The following is a 23,633-nucleotide window of genomic DNA, read 5'->3' on the forward strand; positions in this document are numbered from 1 at the left end:
TTGAGAATGTCCGGGACAAACATCAACTTCCTCTGAACACCTTTTGAGCCTTACAAAAAACGCGTCAAAAGATTCTCCATCAAGCTGTTTACATTGGAGGAGTTCTCTTCTCCTGAGTGCTTCGTTGCGCTGTCCCTTGACGTGTTCCTGTAACGTGTCGAGCACGGCCTCTACCGTCAGAGTTGTCGTAGGAGGCACTTGAAGTGTGTGCTCGAGAGTACATTGTGTCTCTAAGGACAAGCACATACGAAGCTGTATCATTTGTTTCGGATGTGATAAACTGGACAAGTCAACCATTGTTGCGTAGTCTTGCCAACGTCGACGCCATTCCCGAAACATCTGATAAGAAGCGTCAGACATCAGAGAGGGAGGCGTCTGTACAGCAGCCTTTTGAGGTGTTGTTCTGACTCTGGGAAATGAGGTACCAGTACCTCTAGTCGCATCAACATCAGTAGTAGCAGACGAATCTTGTACAGTAGATCGTTGTGGGGAGGCTAACAGAGAAATCAAGACTTCAAATCTGGCTTGATCCTCCTGCCTTCTAAGGTCATCCTCAAGTCTACGTATCTCTTCGAGTTCTCTGCGTTGTTGTTCCTCTTTGTGGCGTCGTCTTTCAGACTCTTTGTACCTAATTTCTTCCTCTTCTCTCCTTGCAATATCGTCCTGGCGTCGAGAAGTTTCCATCCACTTTATCAGTTGAAGGAGATCTGTGGACGCATGTATCGCAGGAGAGCTGGCTTGCGACGAGCGAGGAGATTCTGTGGGTGACTCGGCGTTGTCACTGTGGGGAGCGTGGGGCGTAAGCGTGGGTGGGGAGAGGTATCCCACACTAAAACTCGTAACCCCATCGTCCAGGGTATCGTTTTGATCCCTGTGAGACATGCCGACTGCTTCTGTACACTATCTGTGCAAAAGACCGGGTCAGCCCCTCGTAATCTATGCACAGAATTACAGAAGACTGAAATAAGTCACAAAAAATATAAGGTGAATGCGTGTGTGTGTGTGTCTGTGTGTCTGGCGGGAGGGGAGAGACTTGGCGCGCTGCCAGACGTAGGAGCGGGTGGGCAGCGTCCAGCGCTGGTCCTCAGTCACCCTCAGACCAGAGACGGGAGAGCACGTACTGTCGGGCCGCTCCCTTAGTCATCTGACCGCAACTTGCACAGACAATTATGATTAAAATACACAGCACAGCATTTCACAAAACACTTCACTTCACAGCACAGCACTGTACACAGCATAGCACTTCACAACACTGTAAGTCTAGAGGCTTGTAGTAGTCTTGCTGTCTGAAGCTGGTCACTGAAGACGAGACGCCATTAACAGAGTCCGGGGGAAGGCTTGGTCCACTGTATCTCACTGAGAAATAATCACTGCGCCATCTAGCGTATTGCCAGATACCCAAAGAATGTTCTATACTACTAAAGGTATACACAAACACTTGTTGTCTTTAAAAGTAGGTTCTATTCTCGTACGGGAGATATATATACAAACAGTAGGACGCAGAAGCCTGTGGTCACGCCACCAGGACTCAGTCTTAACTACTTACATCTATCTATGTATTACTACGCGCTGGCCTGTACAAATACCAGCATTCACAAGCTGAATACATAAAGTATAAATGTGATAATTTATATACATAATATGGTGCACAATAAATGGAATATTACATAGAATTTATACATGTTCTGTAATACTTTACTATACATAATTAATAAGAGTAATATAAGAGTAATATAATAATATACAGCTGAAGGTACTACTTTGTGTCCCTATATATCATACAGGAATAACGAGGCTTTGCGTCGCTGCGCCTTCACCAGCTGCAAGCAGGCGGAGAATGAATCCTTTGACGACTTTTTTGTACGTTTGAAGAGTTTGTCGGAGGAGATCGACGTCTGCAAGGCGCACAGCCGGGAATGTGAGGAAGCCTGGATCAAGCACGGGATTTTGACAGGTGTCAGGCAAGAAGAGTTGGTGCAGCGACTCATTCCCCTGGACGCTTCCTCCACACTCCAGGTGGTAGTGACTGAATGTCGGTCATACGAGGCCACCAAGTCCGCCACCTTTGCCTTACGGGCCCCACCTGCTGTGAGAGCTATCTCACAGTACAAGAAGGGTAAGAAGGCGGCCAACAACGTGAAGGCTGCCGCACGTTCTTCCACGCCTAGTGCTTTCTGTGGCAGCTGTGGAAAGCAGCATGGCCCCAAGACATGCCCGGCCGCCAATGCTCTGTGTCGTGGGTGTGACCGTAAGGGCCACTGATCTAACACAGACAGGTGCCCTGCACGAGGCCACAAGTGTCAGGCCTGCGGTCGTTATGGACACTTCGACAAGTGCTGCCCCCAACCCAAGCCCAAAAGCCCGAGACGAGGAGGAAAGCAGCGCACTTCCCTCGGGGTGGTTTGCACGCAGCTCCCTTCAGATGGCCCACGCAGCCCCAAGCAGCAGCTGAGTCACATCAGGAGGGTGGAATCGACCACTCGCCCCAGGGCTACCCCTTCCCCTACTATCCGCGTCATCGTCACACACGGTGATGTGTCGGGTCACATCGAGGTGATACCGGACACCGGCGCTGATACTACGGTGATAGGCCTGAAGCACCTCCAGAAACTGGGCCTCATCAAACGCGACCTGGGACCACCGCCGCAGCTGTAGTACTACAATGCGGACGGTTCCCAGATGCCGGACGCTGTGGGCTCCTTTCAAGCGGAGATCACCTACGGCGACAGGTCGTGTCACGGATGGATCGATGTGCAGCCTACTCTCGCTACACCCTTGTTGTCGTGGGAGCACTGCAAGGAGTTAGGCGTGGTGCCCAGAGACTTTCCCGAGCAGATCCCAGCTGCTCGGTACACCGCCAGCAGGGTGCGTGAGTCAACGAGCGACGCGCCTGGCGCTGCCACACAGAGCTGCCCAGAACCCGCGTCCACTCCCGCCCCGCCTCCACCCAAGTCACGGCTGCTTCCTCTTCACAGCGAGACGTCTCCTTCAGCCGCAAGGGCCTACTTCCTGAAGGAGTACTCGGATGTGCTGGTGACGAAGGAGGCCCTACGGACCGCGCCACTGAAGGCTATGGCGGGTCCGCCTATGAGGATACACCTGCGGGAAGATGCACAGCCGTTTGCCATACACACTCCCCGGTTGATTCCTCTCGCCTTCAGGGATTCAGTCAAGAAGGAACTGGATTCCATGGTGGCCCAGGGTGTCATCGTACCCGTTGGTGACGACCCTGTCCCCTTGGTGCCACCCTCTAGTCGCTGTGGCTAAGACTAACGGTGGAGTGCGGATTACTACCGACTTGTCTAAGCTTAACAGCCAGGTGTCCCGTCCCGCCCACCCTTCACCCACACCTTTTGCAGCTATACGGAGTGTGGACCCGAAGGTACGGCACTTCTCGACAATGGACGCCCTCTGTGGTTACTGGCAGATCCCACTGAAGAAGGAGGATCAGCCACTGACCACTTTCATCACGCCTTACGGACGCTTCCGCTACTGCCGTGGCCCTATGGGATTCGCTGCTACGGGGGACGCCTTCTGTCTCCGTGGTGACATGGCACTTCAAGGCGTGACCAACTGCGTGAAGGTAGTGGATGACGTCCTCCTCTACGATGAGGACTACCTGACGCATCTTCGCCGCATCGACGAGGTACTGACCAGGTGTAGGACGCACGGCATCACTCTGAATGCCGAGAAGTTCGTCTTGGCCGCACCTGCAGTGTCTTTCTGCGGCTACCGACTCTCAAGAGATGGCATTGCTGCGGACCCGGAGAAAGTTCGCGCCATAGCGGACTTTGCAAAACCTGCCAACCTTACGGATCTCAGGTCTTTCATGGGCCTGGTGAACCAGCTGGCAGAATTTTCTCCTGACGTCTCCGCCGCTGCCGGGCCTCTCCGCCCCCTGATGAGCCCCAAGAGGACTTTCACGTGGACCCCTGACCACGACCTCGCCTTTCATAAGGTGAAGGAGGCCCTGTCAAGTCCACCTATCCTCGCTACTTTCGACCCAGCGCTCCCCACCGTCCTCCAGACAGACGCCTCGCGCCTGTACGGGGTTGGTTACGCCCTTCTCCAGGATCACGGTGGAGGAAAGTACCGGCTCGTACAGTGTGGCTCTCGCTTCCTCACCGATGCTGAGTCTCGCTACGCTACCATCGAGCTGGAGCTGCTGGCAGTGGTATGGGCCTTATCGAAGTGCAAGTTTTACTTGATTGGCCTACAGCACTTCGACCTCATCACAGACCACAGGCCCTTGGTCCCCATTCTTAATCACTATTCGCTGGACGCCATCGAGAATCCCCGCCTCCAGCGCCTGAAGGAGAAGATTTTGGCCTTCGTCTTCACCGCGGCTTGGCGCGCAGGTAAGGAGTTGTGCATCCCGGATGCCCTCTCCCGCTCCCCAGTCAGCCGCCCTACACCTGAAGACGAGATGCTCAGCACCGAGGCCGGTTTCTCCGTCAGCAACATCGTCACTTTGCAGGCCGTACAGTCCCTCGCCAGCACCCAGGCCTCAGTGACGCCACCCGACAGCGATCTGGCCCTTGAGGAACTACGGACCGAGGCACGCGACGACCCCTCCTACACTCAGCTCTTGGAGAGTGTGAGGACTGGGTTCCCTCGTGACCGTTTTGACCTCCACAACGCCCTACGCCCGTATTGGAAGATACGTGAGGACCTCTATGCAGATGAGGACCTCGTCCTGTACGGTGCCCGTGTTGTCGTCCCTGCAGCTCTCCGTCGTCACGTTCTGGCCTGCTTACACGACAGCCATCATGGAGCAGAGGCCACCAAGCGCCGCGCAAGGCAGGCTGTGTACTGGCCCGGCATTGACGCGGATATCGTCAATACGGTCCGTGCCTGTGAGCGGTGCCAGATCATGCAGCCCAGTCAACAGCAGGAGCCCCTCTTGTGCGACGACGAACCCACCAGGCCCTTCGAGTCCGTGTCGGCTGATTTCTTCAGCACAGCTGGGAAACATTTCCTAGTCGTCGCCGACCGACTCTCTGGCTGGCCTGTGGTGATTATCTGTGGCTCGGACACGACGTCCATGGCCACCATTCGCCACTTCCGGCACCTCTTGCGTGACCTGGGCGTCCCCGTATGTCTGCGGACGGACGGTGGGCCACAGTTCACCAGCCGGGACTTCACAGGATTCCTGGAGCGTTGGGGAGTCCGCCACATCGTGTCAACACCCCACTACCCACAGTCAAACGGCCACGCTGAGGCTGCGGTCAAGACAGTCAAGCTCCTCATCCTCAAGGTGGCCCCTTCAGGCAACATAGACTGTGAGGCGTTTGACAAAGGACTCCTGGAGTTACGTAATACTCCCACCCACACAGGGCACTCCCCTGCCCAGATCCTGTATGGCCACCCTCTCCGCTCTTGTGTTCCTGCACACTGCACACGCTAAGGCCTTTGCGAAGCAGTGGCAGACCAGAGCCAAGAGCTGCGGACCGCCGCACCGCTACACGTGCCCAGGACGCCAAGGCTTGGTATGACGACCATGCCCGCCCTCTTCAGCCACTGGAGATTGGTGCCCTTGTCCGCGTCCTGGACCCGAAGACGACACGTTGGGACAAGGTGGGCATAGTGATGGGCGTCGGCCGGTCGCAGGACTACAAGGTCAGGATGCCGAGCGGCCGCGTCTGGTGGAGGAACCGCCGCTTCCTCCGGCCAGTCCCACCCCCTGCTGCTGGCCCCCCTGACCGAGGACGAGTCCCCTACACCTCACGAGGATCCGCCCCACAGTGCACCTCGACGCTCGGAGCGACTAGGACTAAGAAGTCCGCTCAAGACAAAGACTATGAGCGTGAGGGGGGGAGGGAGATGTAGATTATGTATCTAAGCTACTGTGCTGAGTAGCAACCTTGTATATAAGCAGCTACTGTGCCGAGTAGCATTTATATATGTAATTACGTGGCAACACTGCACGTGTTATGTGGCAACATTGCCCCAAGGCTGCCATATGGCAAGGCAGTCTCAGTCTGACTCTGTGGGCCGTGCATGGCACACGCTAGTCACCACTTGTATTTCTCCTATCCGTTAATAAATGGACTTCAGTGTTACCCGGTGTTTCCCTACCCATCACTGCCTTCTTCAGGGAACACTTGGAACCTTCACTTCCCACTTGTTCCCACCTCATGCTTCTATTAACCTTCCCACTTGTTCCCACCCCATGCTTCTATTAACCTTCCCACTTGTTCCCTCCCCATGCTCCTATTAACCTTACCACTGGTTCCCACCTCATGCTTCTATTAACCTTCCCACTTGTTCCCACCTCATGCTTCTATTAACCTTCCCACTTGTTCCCACCTCATGCGTCTATTAACCTTCCCACTTGTTCCCACCCCATGCTTCTATTAACCTTCCCACTTGTTCCCTCCTCATGCTCCTATTAACCTTCCCACTTGTTCCCTCCTGAAGCTCCCATTAACCTTCCCACTTGTTCCCTCCCCATGCTCCTATTAACCTTCCCACTTGTTCCTACCTCATGCTTCTATTAACTTCCCCACTTGTTCCCTCGTCATGCTCCTATTAACCTTCCCACTTGTTCCCCACCCCATGCTTCTATTAACCTTCCCACTTGTTTCCCCCATGCTCCTATTAACCTTACCACTGGTTCCCACCTCATGCTTCTATTAACCTTCCCACTTGTTCCCACCTCATGCTTATATTAACCTTCCCACTTGTTCCCACCTCATGCTTCTATTAACCTTCCCACTTGTTCCCACCCCATGCTTCTATTAACCTTCCCACTTGTTCCCTCCCCATGCTCCTATTAACCTTACCACTGGTTCCCACCTCATGCTTCTATTAACCTTCCCACTTGTTCCCACCTCATGCTTCTATTAACCTTCCCACTTGTTCCCACCTCATGCGTCTATTAACCTTCCCACTTGTTCCCACCCCATGCTTCTATTAACCTTCCCACTTGTTCCCTCCTCATGCTCCTATTAACCTTCCCACTTGTTCCCTCCTGATGCTCCCATTAACCTTCCCACTTGTTCCCTCCCCATGCTCCTATTAACCTTCCCACTTGTTCCTACCTCATGCTTCTATTAACTTCCCCACTTGTTCCCTCGTCATGCTCCTATTAACCTTCCCACTTGTTCCCACCCCATGCTTCTATTAACCTTCCCACTTGTTTCCCCCCCATGCTCCCTTAACCTTACCACTGGTTCCCCACCTCATGCTTCTATTAACCTTCCCACTTGTTCCCACCTCATGCGTCTATTAACCTTCCCACTTGTTCCCACCCCATGCTTCTATTAACCTTCCCACTTGTTCCCTCCCCATGCTCCTATTAACCTTCCCACTTGTTCCCTCCTGAAGCTCCCATTAACCTTCCCACTTGTTCCCTCCCCATGCTCCTATTAACCTTCCCACTTGTTCCTACCTCATGCTTCTATAAACTTCCCCACTTGTTCCCTCGTCATGCTCCTGTTAACCTTCCCACTTGTTCCCACCTCATGCTACTATTAACCTTCCCACTTGTTCCCACCTCCTGCCTCCGTAGTTCACACCACACCTTAACCCACACCAGCAGTGATCAAAAGTGACTACTTTACCGTCTATATAAATATGTGTCATATACAGCAGCAGCAAACTCCTGCTAATTTTATTTAACTTCATAACATTTACATTAAAGTACTCACTCTATAATGATGGGTGAGCAGCCTATGTGCTCTGGTGAGACACAACGGTAATGTAAGCCATTTGTAAGGTGCCACTTCGGTTGTCTTCCACTACTGCCACTGTCACTACTACCACTGCCACTATTACTATGACCACTGTCACTATAACTACCACCACTGCCACTATTACTACCACCACTGTCACTATAACTACCACCACTGCCACTATTACTACCACCACTGTCACTATAACTACCACCACTGCCACTATTACTACCACCACTGTCACTATAACTACCACCACTGCCACTATTACTACCACCACTGTCACTATAACTACCACCACTGCCACTATTACTACCACCACTGTCACTATCACTCTCACCATCACTGTTATAACACCATTTATATGCTACTGGGGAACTTCCTTTTAGGTTAATGTATTAGTTAAGAAGGGAAATGGAAAAATATATTTTCCAAGTTAAATTTATTCAGCTAAGACGTAATATGAAGTCATATGTGTTCGTCCTATTTATAACAAGAGATAACGAGGGGGGGGGGGGAAGACTCACTATACAGTACACCCATAGACTAGAGATAAACATTAAATTTACGTTTCCGTGACCCGATCCTCCGCAGGGCCATAAAGAAACCGCCGCACTATATCACACCCATTGCTAAACTGAATGTACGTCCAACACTGCTCACTAGCTGCCGGGAGCACATTCTGAGTGTCCAATTAGAGACCATTTTTCAACGATTCTCCTGGCTTCTTTTTTCTGACTGGCTAGTTCACGATATGGACAAAGTCACGTCAGTCGCTGGGCAGAGCTATCCTCATGAGTTATACTCCTGACACCTGATCCAGGCCAGCATTTGGTTTTCCTTGAGTGGGTGACGGATTTGGGTCATCTGTTTTGAAGACGCTATAAACATCCCAGTCAATTACCCAAATTCCTGTTAAAAAGGTCGACTGTCTCGATCTTGTGGTCATAGGTGTGTGTGAGCGTCCCTTTCATTACACTGTCACTATCATTACCACCACTGTCACTATCACTACCACTGTCACTATCACTACCAACACTGCCACTATCACTCCCACCATCTCTTTCCAATACTACTATCACCACCATTTCTATTATCATCACCACCACTTTCACCACCACCACAGTTGTTGGCAGGGGAAGGGAGTCACAGGTGGTCTCAGGGAGGACACTTACTTATGTCATGAGTGTAGCTTATGGCCCTAAGGATTCAATGTTACTTTTTATTTCACCAGACCCACGTGACTGTCACTCTGTGTGTTTGATATGTGACACTAGACCCACGTGACTGTCACTGAGTGTGTGTGATATGTGAGACCAGGTCCACGTGACTGTCACTGAGTGTGTGTGTGTGTGTGTGTGTGAAATGTGACATCAGTCCCACATGACTGTCACTGTGTGTGTGTGTGTGTGATAAGTGACACCAGACCAACATGACTGTCACTGAGTGTGTGTGATATGTGACACCAGGCCCACGTGACTGTAACTGTGTGCGTGTGTGTGATAAGTGACACCAGACCTACGTGACTGTCACTGAGTATGGGTGATATGTGACACCAGGCCCACGTGACTGTCACTGTGTGTGGATATGACGAAGACCCATGACTGTCACTGTGTGTGTGTGGATATGTGACACCAGGCCCACGTGACTGTCACTGCATATAGACACCAGGCCCCGGACTGTCACTGGTGTGTGATATGTGACACCAGGCCCACGTGACTGTCACTGTGTGTGTGTGATATGTGACGCAAGACCACGTGACTGTCACTGTGTTGATATGACACCAGACCCACGTGACTGTCACTGTGTGTGTATGTAACACCAGGCCCATGGACTGTCACTGTGTGTGTGTACACCAGACCCACGACTACTGTGTGCATGATAGTTGACACCAGGCCACGTGACTGTCACTGTGTGTGTGTTGATATGTGACACCAGACCCACGGACTGTCACTGTGTGTGTGATATGTAACACCAGGCCCACGTGAATGAAACTCTATGTGTGATATGTGACACCAGACCAACATGACTGTCACTGTGTGTATGTGATATGTGACGAAGACCCACGTGACTGTCACTGTGTGTGTGTGTTGATATGTGACACCGCCCACGTGACTGTCACTGTGTGCATGATATGTGACCAGCCCACGTGACTGTCACTGGAGTGTGTGTAGTACACCAGGCCGTGACTGTCACTGTGTGATATGTGACGCAAGACCCACGTGACTGTCACTGTGTGTGTGTTGATATGTGACACCAGACCCACGTGACTGTCACTGTGTGTGTGTGATATGTACACCAGGCCCACGTGACTGTCACTGTGTGTGTGTTGATATGTACACCAGACCCACGTGACTGTCAGTGCATGATAGGTGACACCAGCCCACGTGACTGTCACTGTGTGTGTTGATATGTGACACAAGCGTCACTGTGTGTGTGTGTGATATGTAACACCAGGCCCACGTGACTGTCACTGTGTGTGTGTTGATATGTGACACCAGACCCACGTGACGTCACTGTGTGTGTGTGTGTGTGTGATATGTGACACTACACCCATGTGACTGTCACTCTGTGTGAGTGATATGTGACACCAGGCCCACGTGACTACTGTCACTGTGTGTGTGTGTGATATGTGACACCAGGCCCACATGACTGTCACTGTGTGCATGATAGGTGACACCAGGCCCATGACTGTCACTGGGTGTGTGATATATGACACCAGGCCACACGTGACTGTTACTGTGTGGGAGTGATATGTGACACCAGACCCACATGACTGTCACTGTGTGCATGATAGGTGACACCAGGCCCACATGACTGTCACTGCATGTGTGTGATATGTGACACCAAACCCACGTGACTGTCATTATGTGATAAGTGACACCAGACCACTGTGTGTGATATGTGACACCAGGCCCACATGACTGTCACTGTGTGCATGATAGGTGACACCAGGCCCACATGACTGTCACTGCATGTGTGTGATATGTGACACCAACCCACGTGACTGTCACTGCGTGTGTGTTATGTGATAAGTGACACCAGACCCACGTGATTGTCACTGTGTATGTGATATGTGACACCAGGCCCACATGACTGTCACTGGGTGTGTGATAAGTGACACCAACCCCATGATTGTCACTGTATGTGATATGTGACACCAGGCCCACATGATCACTGGGTGTGTGTGATATGTGACACCAGAACCACGTGACTGTAATGTGTGTGATGTGACACCAGGCCACACTTGACTGTCACTGTGTGGGTGTGTGTGATAAGTGACACCAGACCCACATAACTGTCACTGTGTGTGTGATATGTGACACCAGCCACATGACTGTCACTGGGTGTGTGTGATATGTGACACAGACCCACGTGACTGTAAATGTGTGTGTGTGATGTGACACCAGGCCACACTTGACTGTCACTGTGTGGGTGTGTGTGTGATAAGTGACACCAGACCCACGAACTGTCACTGTGTGTGATATGTGACACCAGGCCCATATGACTGTCACTGGGTGTGTGTGATATGTGACACAGACCCACGTGACTGTAATGTGTGTGTGTGATGACACCAGACCCACATGACTGTCACTAGGTGTGTGTGCGATATGTGACACCAGGCCCACGTGACTGTCACTGTGTGTGTGTGTGTGTGATAAGTGACAGACCCATGAACTGTCACTGTGTGTGTGATATGTGACACCAGGCCCACATGACTGTCACTGGGTGTGTGTGATATGTGACACCAGACCCACGTGACTGTCACTGTGTGTGATTGTGTGTGATAAGTGACACCAGACCCACGTAACTGTCACTGTGTGTGATATGTGACACCAGGCCCACATGACTGTCAACTGGGTGTGTGTGATATGGACACCAGACCTGCATCGTCACTGTGTGTGTGATATGTGACACCAGGCCCACATGACTGTCACTGGGTGTGTGTGATATGTGACACCAGGCCCACATGACTGTCACTGGGTGTGTGTGATATGTGACACCAGGCCCACGTGACTGTGTGTGTGTGTGTGTGTGTGCATGATAGGTGACACCAGGCCCATGACTGTCACTGCATGTGTGTGATATGTGACACCAAACCCACGTGACTGTCACTGCGTGTGTTATGTGATAAGTGACACCAGACCCACGTGATTGTCACTGTGTATGTGATATGTGACACCAGGCCCATATGACTGTCTGGGTGTGTGATAAGTGACACCAGACCCAGTGATTGTCACTGTGTGTGTGATATATGTGACACCAGTCACTGTGTGTGTGATATGTGACACCAGGCCCACATAACTGTCACTGGGTGTGTGTGATATGTGACACCAGACCCACGTGACTGTAAATGTGTGTATGTGATGTGACACCAGGCCCACATGACTGTCACTGGGTGTGTGTGATATGTGACACCAGACCCACATGACTGTAACCGTGTGTGTGTGATATGTGACACCAGACCACACGTGACTGTCACTGGGTGTGTGTGATATGTGACACCAGGCCAACGTGACTGTCACTGTGTGTGTGATATGTGACACTAGGCCAACGTGACTGTCACTGTGTGTGTGATATGTGACACCATACCAACATATAGTAATAATAATAATAATAATAATTAACGGTTTATTGAAAGAGCTTGGCAGCCAGAAGGCTGAAAATATACAGTTACATATTTGGGGAATGGGTTTCGAATTACAAATAATATACAAGTAACATAAGTGACACAAATAAGACATATAATAACTAGATGGGGAAAAGCTCAAACTACAGTTCATTTCAACATAGTGACAGTGCAAGGAGTAGTGTTTACTGGGAGTGAGTACACTGGTTTATTACAAGTTATTGATAATTTTTACAATGGTTGGTACTGGGCTGTTCTTATAGCGATCAGTTCGTGCACGTATGGGCTGGATGCGGTTGTGGTGTCAGCAATTCTCGGGCTAGGGATCTCAGGTGGTAGTAGGAGCCGGTGTCGAGGATGGTGTAGAAGCTTCTTACCAAATTTGCAGATGAGGTCGTGGTGATGGTCAGTGAGAGTCGAAAGGGTCAGTGTGTTGAGCGCTTCTTGATATGTGGATTAGGAAGGGGAGAGAATAATCTTGCATGCCCTCTTTTGCACTTTTTCTAGGTGTTTACGTTGTGTGGCATTTAATGAGGAAGACCAGGTGGGGGAGGCATAGGTGAGCTTGGGAAGTATGAATGTTGTGTAAACACTGAGGAGCTCGGGTGCAGGAACTCCGAGGGACTTGAGTCGGCAGAGGAGGTGGAGACGGAAACTGGAGGATTTGACAACTTCACTGATGTGTGGTTTCCAATTTAGTTTGTTGTCTATGGTGACGCCGAGGAGCTTCGTGGAATCTACAACCTGGAGTGTGTTCGGACCTAGAGTAATGGAAGAAGGTGGGACAATGTCGGAGGAGAGGTTGATGTGCATAACCATGGTCTTGGTATGGTTGATGGTGACATGGTTGTTGGTGGCCCAGTTTTGGAGACTGTTCAATAAATCCTGAAGGGCGGTATAGTTGGGACAGAATTGTTGACGCTGACCCCAATGGTGGAGTCGTCGACATATTTCCAGCGAGCAGGGGTTTCTCTTAGGGCATCATTGATGAGCATAAGGAAGCAGAGTGGTCCCATCTTGGTGCCTTGGGGGACGCCACAGGTGAGTGACTGAAAGGTGGAGACAGCCTCTCGGAAGCGTACAGCTTGGCGTCGGTCACTGAGGAAGTCTGTAAGCCATGGTATAAGACTTCTCCGAAGCCCGAGGTCAATAGCTTTGTTGATGATTATATTGTGGTCGACCAGGTCGAATGCTTTAGTGAAATCAATGAAGGCGACAGCTACAGACGTTTTTCGTTTCTCGAGATGGCGGTATATGTAATCGAGAAAGCTGACAAGACAGTGAGTGGTGGAGGAAGTTTTCATGTTGCCAAATTGCTGAGGGTCTACAACTCCTGCAATATCAGCATAAGCCCAGTCGAACACAAAGCTTTCACAGATTAGGCTGGGTATTGGGGTGATTGCAATAGGTCGTAGCTGATTTAAGGATTGTGGGCTGGTTGACTTGGGCACTGGTGATACATAAGAGGTCTTCCAATCAGCTGGGCATCTGGCTTGACTGAGAGAAGCATTGATGATGGAGCATAGGGGTTTAGCAAGTTCCGGGGAGAACTCCTTGAAGAGTTTCATTGGTAAGTCAATGGGGGTGGTAGAGCGTTTTAATTTTAATTTGTCCAGGCGTTTTGCTACTTCAAATTCTTCTACTAAGTCAGTGGGAAGGGGGGCTGGTAGGTAAGCAGGGAGAGTGGTTGTGTCAAGCCGGGGGAGCGTCTGGCATATAGTAGCGAAATGGTTATTTATTTGCTCAGCTGCGTCAACATTAGTGAGATGGCTAAGGAAGGGGAGGGGGTGTGTCTTATTGTTTAGTCCACAGAGTTCTTTAAGCTTACCATACCATTGACTGATGTTGGTCTGCTTCAGGTGTTGTAATTTGGTTGGGTAGTGGGACTTCTTTGCAGTGCGTATTTCGCGGATGACTCGGTTGCGAAGGGACCTGTAGCGGATGTGGTCATTGAGATGAAAGGCTCTGTCTCTCTGTTGCATAAGTCTTTTGATCCGAGGTGTGATCCAGGGCAAGTCAGCTGGGTGAGATCTGACGGACTTCTCGGGGAAGAAGTGGTGGTGAGCTTCCGTGGTGGTGTTGGTATAATTTATCCATTTGGTTTCCACGTCATCCACGCTAAGTACTTCAGTCCAGGGATGGTGAACTATCCACTGCCCGAAGAGGCGCACTGCAGAGTCAGTAATCGGCCTGTAGGTCTTGATGTAGGGTCTCTGTACTTGAGTGGGAGTGGCAGCTGGGGACCAGAGCACTGATAAGTGTGTGCTACACCCGATAGGAGGCATTGGTTGAGGTGGTTGGTACTGGTCCGCTAAGTCAGTTAAGATAAGGTCAAGGGTATTTTGACCGTGTGTGGGGAAGGTCACAACTTGTGATAGTGATAGCTGGTCCTGGATATCAGTGGTGTCAATTTCATTAAAATCCCCACATAATACTAACTTGGCACATGGGTACCTAACTCTGAGGTGGTCTGAGGTGGTAATGAGATGATTGATAAGAGTGTCTCTGGTGGGTGAGCGAGGCGGATGGTATGCCACACAGATTATGATGGAAGCAGTGTGGCGCGGGTGGGCTGGTGGCACAACACGTACCCATAATGCTTCCACATCTGCTGGGACTTGAACATCCAGGCGTGTATGTGATATGTGATATGTGACTCCAGGCCCACGTGACTGTCATTGTGTGGGTGTGATATGTGACACCAGACCCACAGGACTGTCACTGGGTGTGTGTGATATGTGACACTAGGCCCACGTGACTGTCACTGGGTGTGTGTGACACCAGACCCACGTGACTGTCACTGGGTGTGTGTGATATGTGACACCAGGCAAACGTGACTGTCACTGTGTGTGTGTGTGATATGTGACACCAGACCCACGTGACTGTCACTGGGTGTGTATGATATGTGACACCAGGCCCACGTGACTGTCACTGGGTGTGTGTGATATGTGACACCAGACCCACGTGACTGTCACTGTGTGTGTGTGATATGTGACACCAGGCCAACGTGACTGTCACTCTGTGTGTGATATGTGACATCAGGCCCACGTGACTGTCACTGTGTGTGCGTGTGATATGTGACACCAGACCCACGTGACTGTCACTGTGTGTGTGTGATATGTGACACCAGGCCAACGTGACTGTCACTCTGTGTGTGATATGTGACATCAGGCCCACGTGACTGTCACTGGGTGTGTGTGATATGTGACACCAGACCCACGTAATGGTCTCTGTGTGTGTGATATGTGACACCAGGCCCATGTGATTGTCACTGGGTGTGTGTGATATGTGACACCAGGCCCACGTAACTGATAACTGTATGTGTGTGTGTCACCAGGCCCACATGACTGTTATTGTGTGTGTGTGTGATATGTGACCCCAGTCCCACGTGACTGTCACTGCATGTGTGTGATATGTGACACTAGGCCCACGTGGCTGTCACTGTGTGTGTGTATATGTGACACCAGGCCCACGTGACTGTTACTGTGTGTGTGATATGTGACACTAGGCCCACGTGACTGTCACTGTGTGTGTGATATATGTGACACCAGACCCACGTGATCTGTCACTGTGTGTGTGATATGCGACACCAGACCCACCTCACTGTCACTCTGTGTGTTTGATATGTTACACTAGACCCACGTGGTCTGTCACTGTGTGTGTGTGATATGTGACACCAGGCCCACGTGACTGTCACTGTGTGTGTGTGTGTGTGTGTGTGTGTGTGTGTGTGTGTGTGTGTGTGTGAGATATGTGACACCAGACCCACGTGACTGTCACTATGTGTGTGTTTGTGGTTGTGTGTGTGATATATGACACGAAACCCACGTGACTGTCACTGTGTGTGTGTGTGTGTGTGTGTGTGTGTGTGTGTGTGTGATACGTGACACCAGACCCACGTGACTGTCACTGTGTGTGTGTGTGATAAGTAACACCAGGCCCATGTGAGTGTCACCCCGTGTGTAGCACCAGCACAATGTGTGTGACACCAGCACCACATGAATGTCACCGTGTGTAACACCAGTACCACGTGAGTGTCACCTCGTATGTAACACCACAACCACGTGTGTGACACCAGCACCACGTGAGTGTCACCCCGTGTGTAATACCACAACCCGTGTGTGACACCAGCACCACGTGAGTGTCACCCCATGTGTAACACCACAACCCCGTGTGTGACACCAGCACCACGTGAGTGTCACCCCATGTGTAACACCACAACCCCGTGTGTGACACCAGCACCACGTAAGTGTCACCCCGTTTGTGACACAAGCACCACGTGAGTGTCACCCCATGTGTAACACCACAACCCCGTGTGTGACACCAGCACCACGTATGTGTCACCCCGTGTGTGACACCAGCACCACGTGAGTGTCACCCCATGTGTAACTCCACAACCTCGTGTTTGACACCAGCACCACGTAAGTGTCACCCCGTGTGTGACACCAGCACCACGTGAGTGTCATCCCGGGGTTAAGTCACAAATAGTACAGGGTTCCGCTGTTTCGTGAACATTCAATACTTTACAATATGATGACGTGAAAAATATTTATCACAAACTAAATGAAACTTGACAAACACAAGACAAGGCATATACTGATATGTTATTTTGTAGGAGACAATGTTGTACGAGACAGTGTTGCTGTAGAAAAAACAGCACATGGAAGTATTCCACTTGCTAGTATTGTACAAAATACTGCTGTGCAGCTGTACTCACCTATTGATGTTGGTGATCTTGTACTTCACTTCTTGGCCTTTGTTGATGGTAATGTAGATCTTTGTGCCATTCTCCACCAGCCTAGCCAGCTGCTCCCCTTGTTGGTGACCAAGAAACACCACAACACCCTGTGTATCTGAAACACAAACGACACACGTCAGTGTATATATCTACACCCACACACACACACACACACCTGTTTCACCCCATTCACACACCCCTCTACACGCTACACACACTTCAACACCCTGTACTAATACAACTTTGTTCTCATTTGGAATGGAGTATGAAGATCATCCAGTTATGATACAATGAAATGAGCTATTAAGGATGTCACCTTGGTTGGTGAGCTCTGAGGTAACTCGAGAGGTCGACATGGAATTGGCCGGGCCGTGCACAGATGTTGCACGTGTGGAGAGCTACATCTAGTATGGGAGGGGCGGCGGCAGCGTCTCTCCAGCGCTGAGGTTTGTCTGCCTCGGTATGCAGTTGGGCTAACTCGAAAGTATTGACACCTCGTGTGATTCTCCTCCAATCGTTAAGGTGAAGAGTAATCGTCACTCAGGTGAGGGAATCGAAATAGCTCTTTTCAGGTTTATCATAAGACTACCCTTATACATTTCCCGTCGCCCACCAGCGTTACATTTACCATACATTAGATGACTGTAAAGTAGCTGCTTTGGCAGTCCACTGTCATCCATTGGGGTAACATAGCCAGTCCAATGTAGTTGTTCATGGATAATGGTAGTCTCGATGCTCCCACAATTAGTGTCAGCAAGAATACTGGCATTTGTTCTCTTGTCTTCTCAGCAAACTCAAAGGATGAAACATAAGACTACATTGGTAAAAGTTTTAAAATGCCTTTAGGTGCCTCCTGTATATGACCCATGTCTCGCCGCCATATGGCAGGGTGGGGAGGACTACTGATCGATATACGTACAGCTTTGAAATAATTTCAGCTCCTACAAGTGTACAGTGTCTGCCAAAGGTTTGAGATACGTATCTGATCTGATGTTGAATCTCTTCATCGATGTCCGCATTGGTGGACAAGTGTGAGCTGGATGGATGGAGGAGGAGTGGCTGAACCATGGGAAGGCTGAAAGAGAATCTAAGAATTATGTGCATTCACCCCAAGGATAAAGTGTGCATACGCATCTGCGTAGATGTTCAGTATCTCTTGTAAGATGCGTTCAGTGTGAGTGACGAGGGTGAGGTCGTTTACATACTGAAGTTCAATGATGGAAGTGGCAGACACCTTTGCTCCTGCCTGGAGTCATCTTAGGTTGAAAAGCCCCTTCATTCGGTACTGGATGTCCACCCCACCAGCTAAATTGGCACTGGCACGAGTAAGAAAGGAAGTCAAGAAAATGAAAAAAAGAGTTGGTGCTAGTACACATCCTTGTTTCACCCATGTTTGGATGGGGAAGAACTCAGACTGGGTGCCATTGTGCAGGACACTGCCATTCATGCCTTTGTAGAGTCGCCTCACAATGGCGATGAAGTTTGGTGGGCAGTCAAAACAGCTGAGGGCTGCCCTGTTGACTGAGTCAAAGGCTGTAATAATGTCGATGAAGGCCATGCAGAAGTCACGCTGTTCTCTGCACTTTTTCTGAATTTGGCAGGCAGCAATGATCGCATCAGTAGTCCCACGTGATAGTCTAAAACCACTTTGAAATTCTAGGAGGAAGTTTTCCGCCCCAGAGAAAAACCAGTTTAGGAAGACTCGGGTGATAATCTTGCCAGTTACGGACAGCAGTGAGACCCAGTTGTAATTGTAAATATTGACGATGAAGGCATCTTTATGATTCTTGAGGTACTTCCTCCTTCTCCCATATATTCTCCAAGAGAGGGTGGAGATGGCTGGTAAGCAGAGGTCCTCCTGCTTTATACGACTCGGCTGGGATTCCATCAAGCCCTGTAGCTTTGTTATTTCTCCTCTGCTTGGTGGCAGTAGCTATCTCATTCCAAGATGGAGGATAGCTGAGGTGGGTCAGCTCTGGGTGCTGAAGGACTTTCTGAGTAGTCAGGACATCCACATCGGTGTTTCGGTTGAGAATGGAAAGGTAGTGCTCTTTCCATTGCTGATGGATGCCTTCTTCGCCTTTAATTAGGAAGTTACCATCGGGTGAGCGGAGGGGGGCCGCGCCATGAATGGTTATTGGACAATACGATGTTTAAGTGAAATTGAAAACTTCATGCATCTTGCATTGATCCACAATTTTTTGCGTTCCACACACTTTACTTTTCCACCATTCGGTCTTTAGATTGCGAAGTTCGTGCTGGGCCATCACTTTCTTCTTGCTGAAGGTATCAGTTTTGGTTTAAGACTTTGGGGTGTTCTGCCAGTCAGTGAAAACAGTATGTTTAGTATTGCGAGTACTTCAATTTCCGGACCCTTTTTATCAAACCAATTCTGGTGCTTTCTTTCGATCTGGCTGAAGGTCTTGCTGCAGGTGTTTGTGATGACAGTGTCGAAGATAACCCATTCGGCACTCGCATTTATATTGTTAGTTGTTGGGCTGTTCATCAGCCTATCATCGAGTTGTTCTCTGAAAGCATGTGCTACCACTTGAACCTCCAGTTGCTTGGTGTTAAAACCTCTTCTGGAAGCTTGTTGCCTTAGCCGTTTTGTGGCGACATGAAGGGAGAGTTAAAATCTGACAAGCCGTTGATCTTTGTCCCACATGGCTCGGGTGATGAGGATATCCTGGCGATCTCTTTTTCTGACAATCATGTAGTCAGTGAGATGCCAATGTTTGGATCATGGGAGTTGCCAAGAACCCCTGAAATTGTTGGCCTGCCTAAGCAAGGTGTTAATAATAGTGATTTTGTGTTCAGCACACTTGCTGAGGAGGAGTAGGCCGTTGGGATTACAATTGCTCACTCTGTTTCTCCCTATGGTTCCCTGCCATAAGTCAGCATCTCTGCCAAATCTGGCATTGAAGTCACCTAGGAGCACAACCTTATCTTCTCTGGGGATAGAGGTTAACACTTTGTCATGGTCGGCATAAAAGGCCTTCTTGGTGTCATCCTCTGCTTCTAGGTTGGGGCATATGCACTGATGAAGAACGCATGATTTGAGCAATTCAATGGGACTCGGATCGTCATAAGGCACTCGTTGACCCCAACAGGCATTTCAGTCAGCAAATGGAAAGCCAACACCAAAAATATGGTTTCTCTCCACAGCAGGCTTACCTTTCCAGAAGAAGGTATAGACTGACCCCATTCTGTGAGTTGACACTCGTCTGGGAGCCGGGAATCATTAATGGCTGCTATGTCGATGTTATACCGAGACAGCTCTTTTGCCACAAGGACAGTTTGTCTCTCAGGATGCTCATTCATGCCAGTATCCAGAAGGGTTCTGACATTCAATGCAGTGACCATTAGAGGTTGTATAATATATTTTTGTTTTGATCTGTGATTATGATTATGTTTTCGACAGCATTAGGGCGACCTTACTGGGTGAGGAATGCTCAGCCAGGTTGATTTTTAGGCAGGCTATGTTTAGGGCACCTTTTCAAACACCTCCCCATGTGGGATGAGCAGATTGGCTCCTGGAAAGGGCTGCTCATTCGCACAGACAGGACTGGATTGCACTGCTGCCTAGATCCCAGTGCATAAATGACCATCTTATCTATACCGTCCATGTACAGAGTTGTGACTAGAAACTACTGGTAGTCATCTCTGCCTATCCCATCGCCACTGGTCTGTTGCCATAGAACTTTGGGTGGTTTAGGGGTTTTGATGATAATGAAAAGTTTGATGAGCTAGATGATAGCTGCACGTGAGTTGATTTATGCGGTGAGGCATCAGCGCAGGCTACAACCACACATCTTGGCTCTCCCTTTTCCTGATCCAGTGGTGCAGTTAGCTGCAACGACTGGGGAGAGGGAGAGTTGCAATGGACTGCCAATAGCCCAGTTTGTTGGATTTCACCTAAATAACCTCTCTATCAAGCTTTGCTTTAATCCGCCAGTGAAGTCGTTGGGCTCCCGTGTTGGTCACCTCTTCCAACTATTCCACTGTAAGCATGCCTGCCTGATGCCGGGTTCCAACGTAGATTTTTAATTTGTGGTTTACTCCCGTAGCCTTATACCTCCCAAGGTTAATCTGCAAGGAAGCTGGGCAGTGGTTGGTAGGTGCCCTGGTTTATCCATATGCCAGTGGGCCTATGAACCATCCCTCTGGGGCCCATTGCTGCTCCGAGATCCCCTGCTGGTCTAGCCTGGGGCTGCGAGGCACCCATTACCTGTGTTTCCACGAGAAGGCACAGCAGGAGGCTTGATGGTGAAGAGGCTGTTACTGGCAGGGGAAAACTTAAGCAAGGTTGCTTCCCAGTTCATCATGAGGGCTAGCCAACAGCGGTAGCTGAAAGCGAGAAGAAGAAAGCAGTGCCTGCACCGTAACACTAGCATAATGCTGCCACACTAGACGCTTGCACACACACACACACACACACACACACACACACTTCTACACCCCAGACACACCACAACACCCCCACACACACCTCTACACCCCACAGTTACCTCTGCACACTCCACACACCTCTACACCTCACACATACCTCTAGACCTTCACACACACTTCGACACCCTACACAAACCTCTACCCACACACACACACACACGCAACTCCCCCGAGACAGACATACAAACGTCTCACTAGGTTCAACACGGAAATAACAGTAACTGTATGAGCAGCTGATGGCAACACCCGTCAACCTAGAGAACACTGTGTGGCAACATCGTCCGGCCTTGAGACACTGAGCAGGTTTAAAGGAGTATTTTTTGAGGTTACGATTCTGTTGTCATCCTTAAAGTTTTCATCTGTTATATTCTTCTTCCAATTGGTTTGTTTTTCCAACTGATTTTTTCTTTTATTTTCTTTGGAAAATCATCAAATTAAATCCTGTACTGTACAGGGTTAATAGTTTTCTTACGCGTCCGTCAGAGCTTCTGTTACCGACGAAAAAATATATAAAAGAAAAACTGTTGACCCCTTCACTATGTGGACGCTGCTCGGTTATATTCAGCACAGAGGAAATCCATTACACAAGTGGTTAATGAGCTTATAAGAATGGCATATCAGGTGTTGAAAACTAAAAAAAATAAAATAAAATAATAATCTATTCATAAAGCATTAAGTTGAGAATGGAGTGCGGTGGCCGAGTGGATACAGCGCTCGCCTCCTATTTCATAGGTTGGTAGTTCGATCCTGGGCACTACCTCTTCAACCATTTACAAATGGGTACCGAAGTTTACAACTTGGAGAAGTGAATGCATTCGAGTGTGGTACCGGCCATGCTGCCTCCTTGTGTACCGAAGGCTTAGTATAATGTACAGTGCACTATGTCTATCCACACTAGGGCAGTCTTGCCTATGGGACCAACTTTCTCTTTGCAAGTTGAGGAAGTGACCGTGGGCGTCATCTGCTTTGCTCATATGTTGTATGAAGACTGTAGAGTTTAGCGCATATCATGTGCTGTATTAAAGCCTTCTATTTTTGTAACGATTTCAAGAAGTTTTACTCACATTCCATTATTTATTGTGACGTAAAATTGGTATTTGATTTTTTGTGCATGTAATACAAACACCAAGCGTGTAATTGAGACTAGTTGCTCCCATGCAAGAAACACCTGACTCACAGCAGTCATGGTGTCAGTCATTAGAACCTTTACAGGGTGCGGCGGATGAGTGGATACAGCGCTCGTCTCCTTCCCTAAAGGTCGTTGGTTCGATCTTGGGCCCCTCCCAGTCCACCACACTGTAAATGGGTAAAGTTGAGGACGTGAAAGCAGTAAAATGCAGTACCGACCACGGTGCTTAGTACACAGTTCAGTGTACAGTATCCAGTGTCCCTAATGGGCTGTCAGGCCTTTGAGGCCCAGTTTCAACTTCATAAAACCTTAAAAGTAAAAACCGAGTCGTCTTGGGCCTGTGAAATAAAGACAATCATAACATATATAAATCTGATAATATATTGTTTTCAAACAGAGAATTCACATCCAGAGGAAGAAGTAGTCAGAAAATGACAGGTAAGCTGTGGCCTCTACGTTGTGTGAACAAGAGCCATCTCTGAGCTATGTCAGCACAAACAAACCGTTTCTGACAAGTTTACACATTTTTTCAGATGTGTTTTGTTACTTCACCGAAGAGACAACGGCGTGGAGGCCACGGCTCACTACAAAATCCATCTTATTATTACCTCTGCCTCTGTGCTGTTTATATTGTAGACAACACTCACGAATTACGTGTTCCAAAGATGTTGTAAATTATATATATATATATATATATATATATATATATATATATATATATATATATATATATATATATATATATATATATATATATATATATGCAAGTAAATCTGTAGGTGCGCGCGATCCAGGTATATGCTGATAACCACAAGGAAACAAGAAAACACGAAGTTCCCAAGCGCTTTCGTGTAATTCACATCTTCAGGGGTGAGTAAAGACGAAGAAGATTTACAAAACAAGGCATATATATATATATATATATATATATATATATATATATATATATATATATATATATATATATATATATATATATATATATATATATATATATATATATATATATAC

At 49.0% G+C, this 23,633-nt stretch overlaps 1 protein-coding gene across 1 annotated transcript in view; it reads right to left on the minus strand.

The window, feature by feature from the left end:
* Window positions 1-21,369, minus strand: part of LOC121861886 (protein goliath-like) — a 64,520-nt gene extending 43,151 nt beyond the window's left edge. The window contains exons 1-2 of the mRNA XM_042359785.1: window positions 21,273-21,369; window positions 17,024-17,159 (exon numbers count right to left, since the gene is read on the minus strand). Of these exons, the coding sequence (XP_042215719.1) occupies window positions 17,024-17,159; window positions 21,273-21,369 (233 nt within the window). The remainder of the gene's footprint in view (window positions 1-17,023; window positions 17,160-21,272) is intronic.
* Between the last annotated feature and the right edge of the window lie 2,264 nt (window positions 21,370-23,633).

This window comes from Homarus americanus, unplaced genomic scaffold (genome assembly GCF_018991925.1).
Source record: "Homarus americanus isolate GMGI-L3 unplaced genomic scaffold, GMGI_Hamer_2.0 scaffold55838, whole genome shotgun sequence".
In the NCBI taxonomy this organism is placed as follows: Eukaryota; Metazoa; Arthropoda; class Malacostraca; order Decapoda; family Nephropidae; genus Homarus; species Homarus americanus.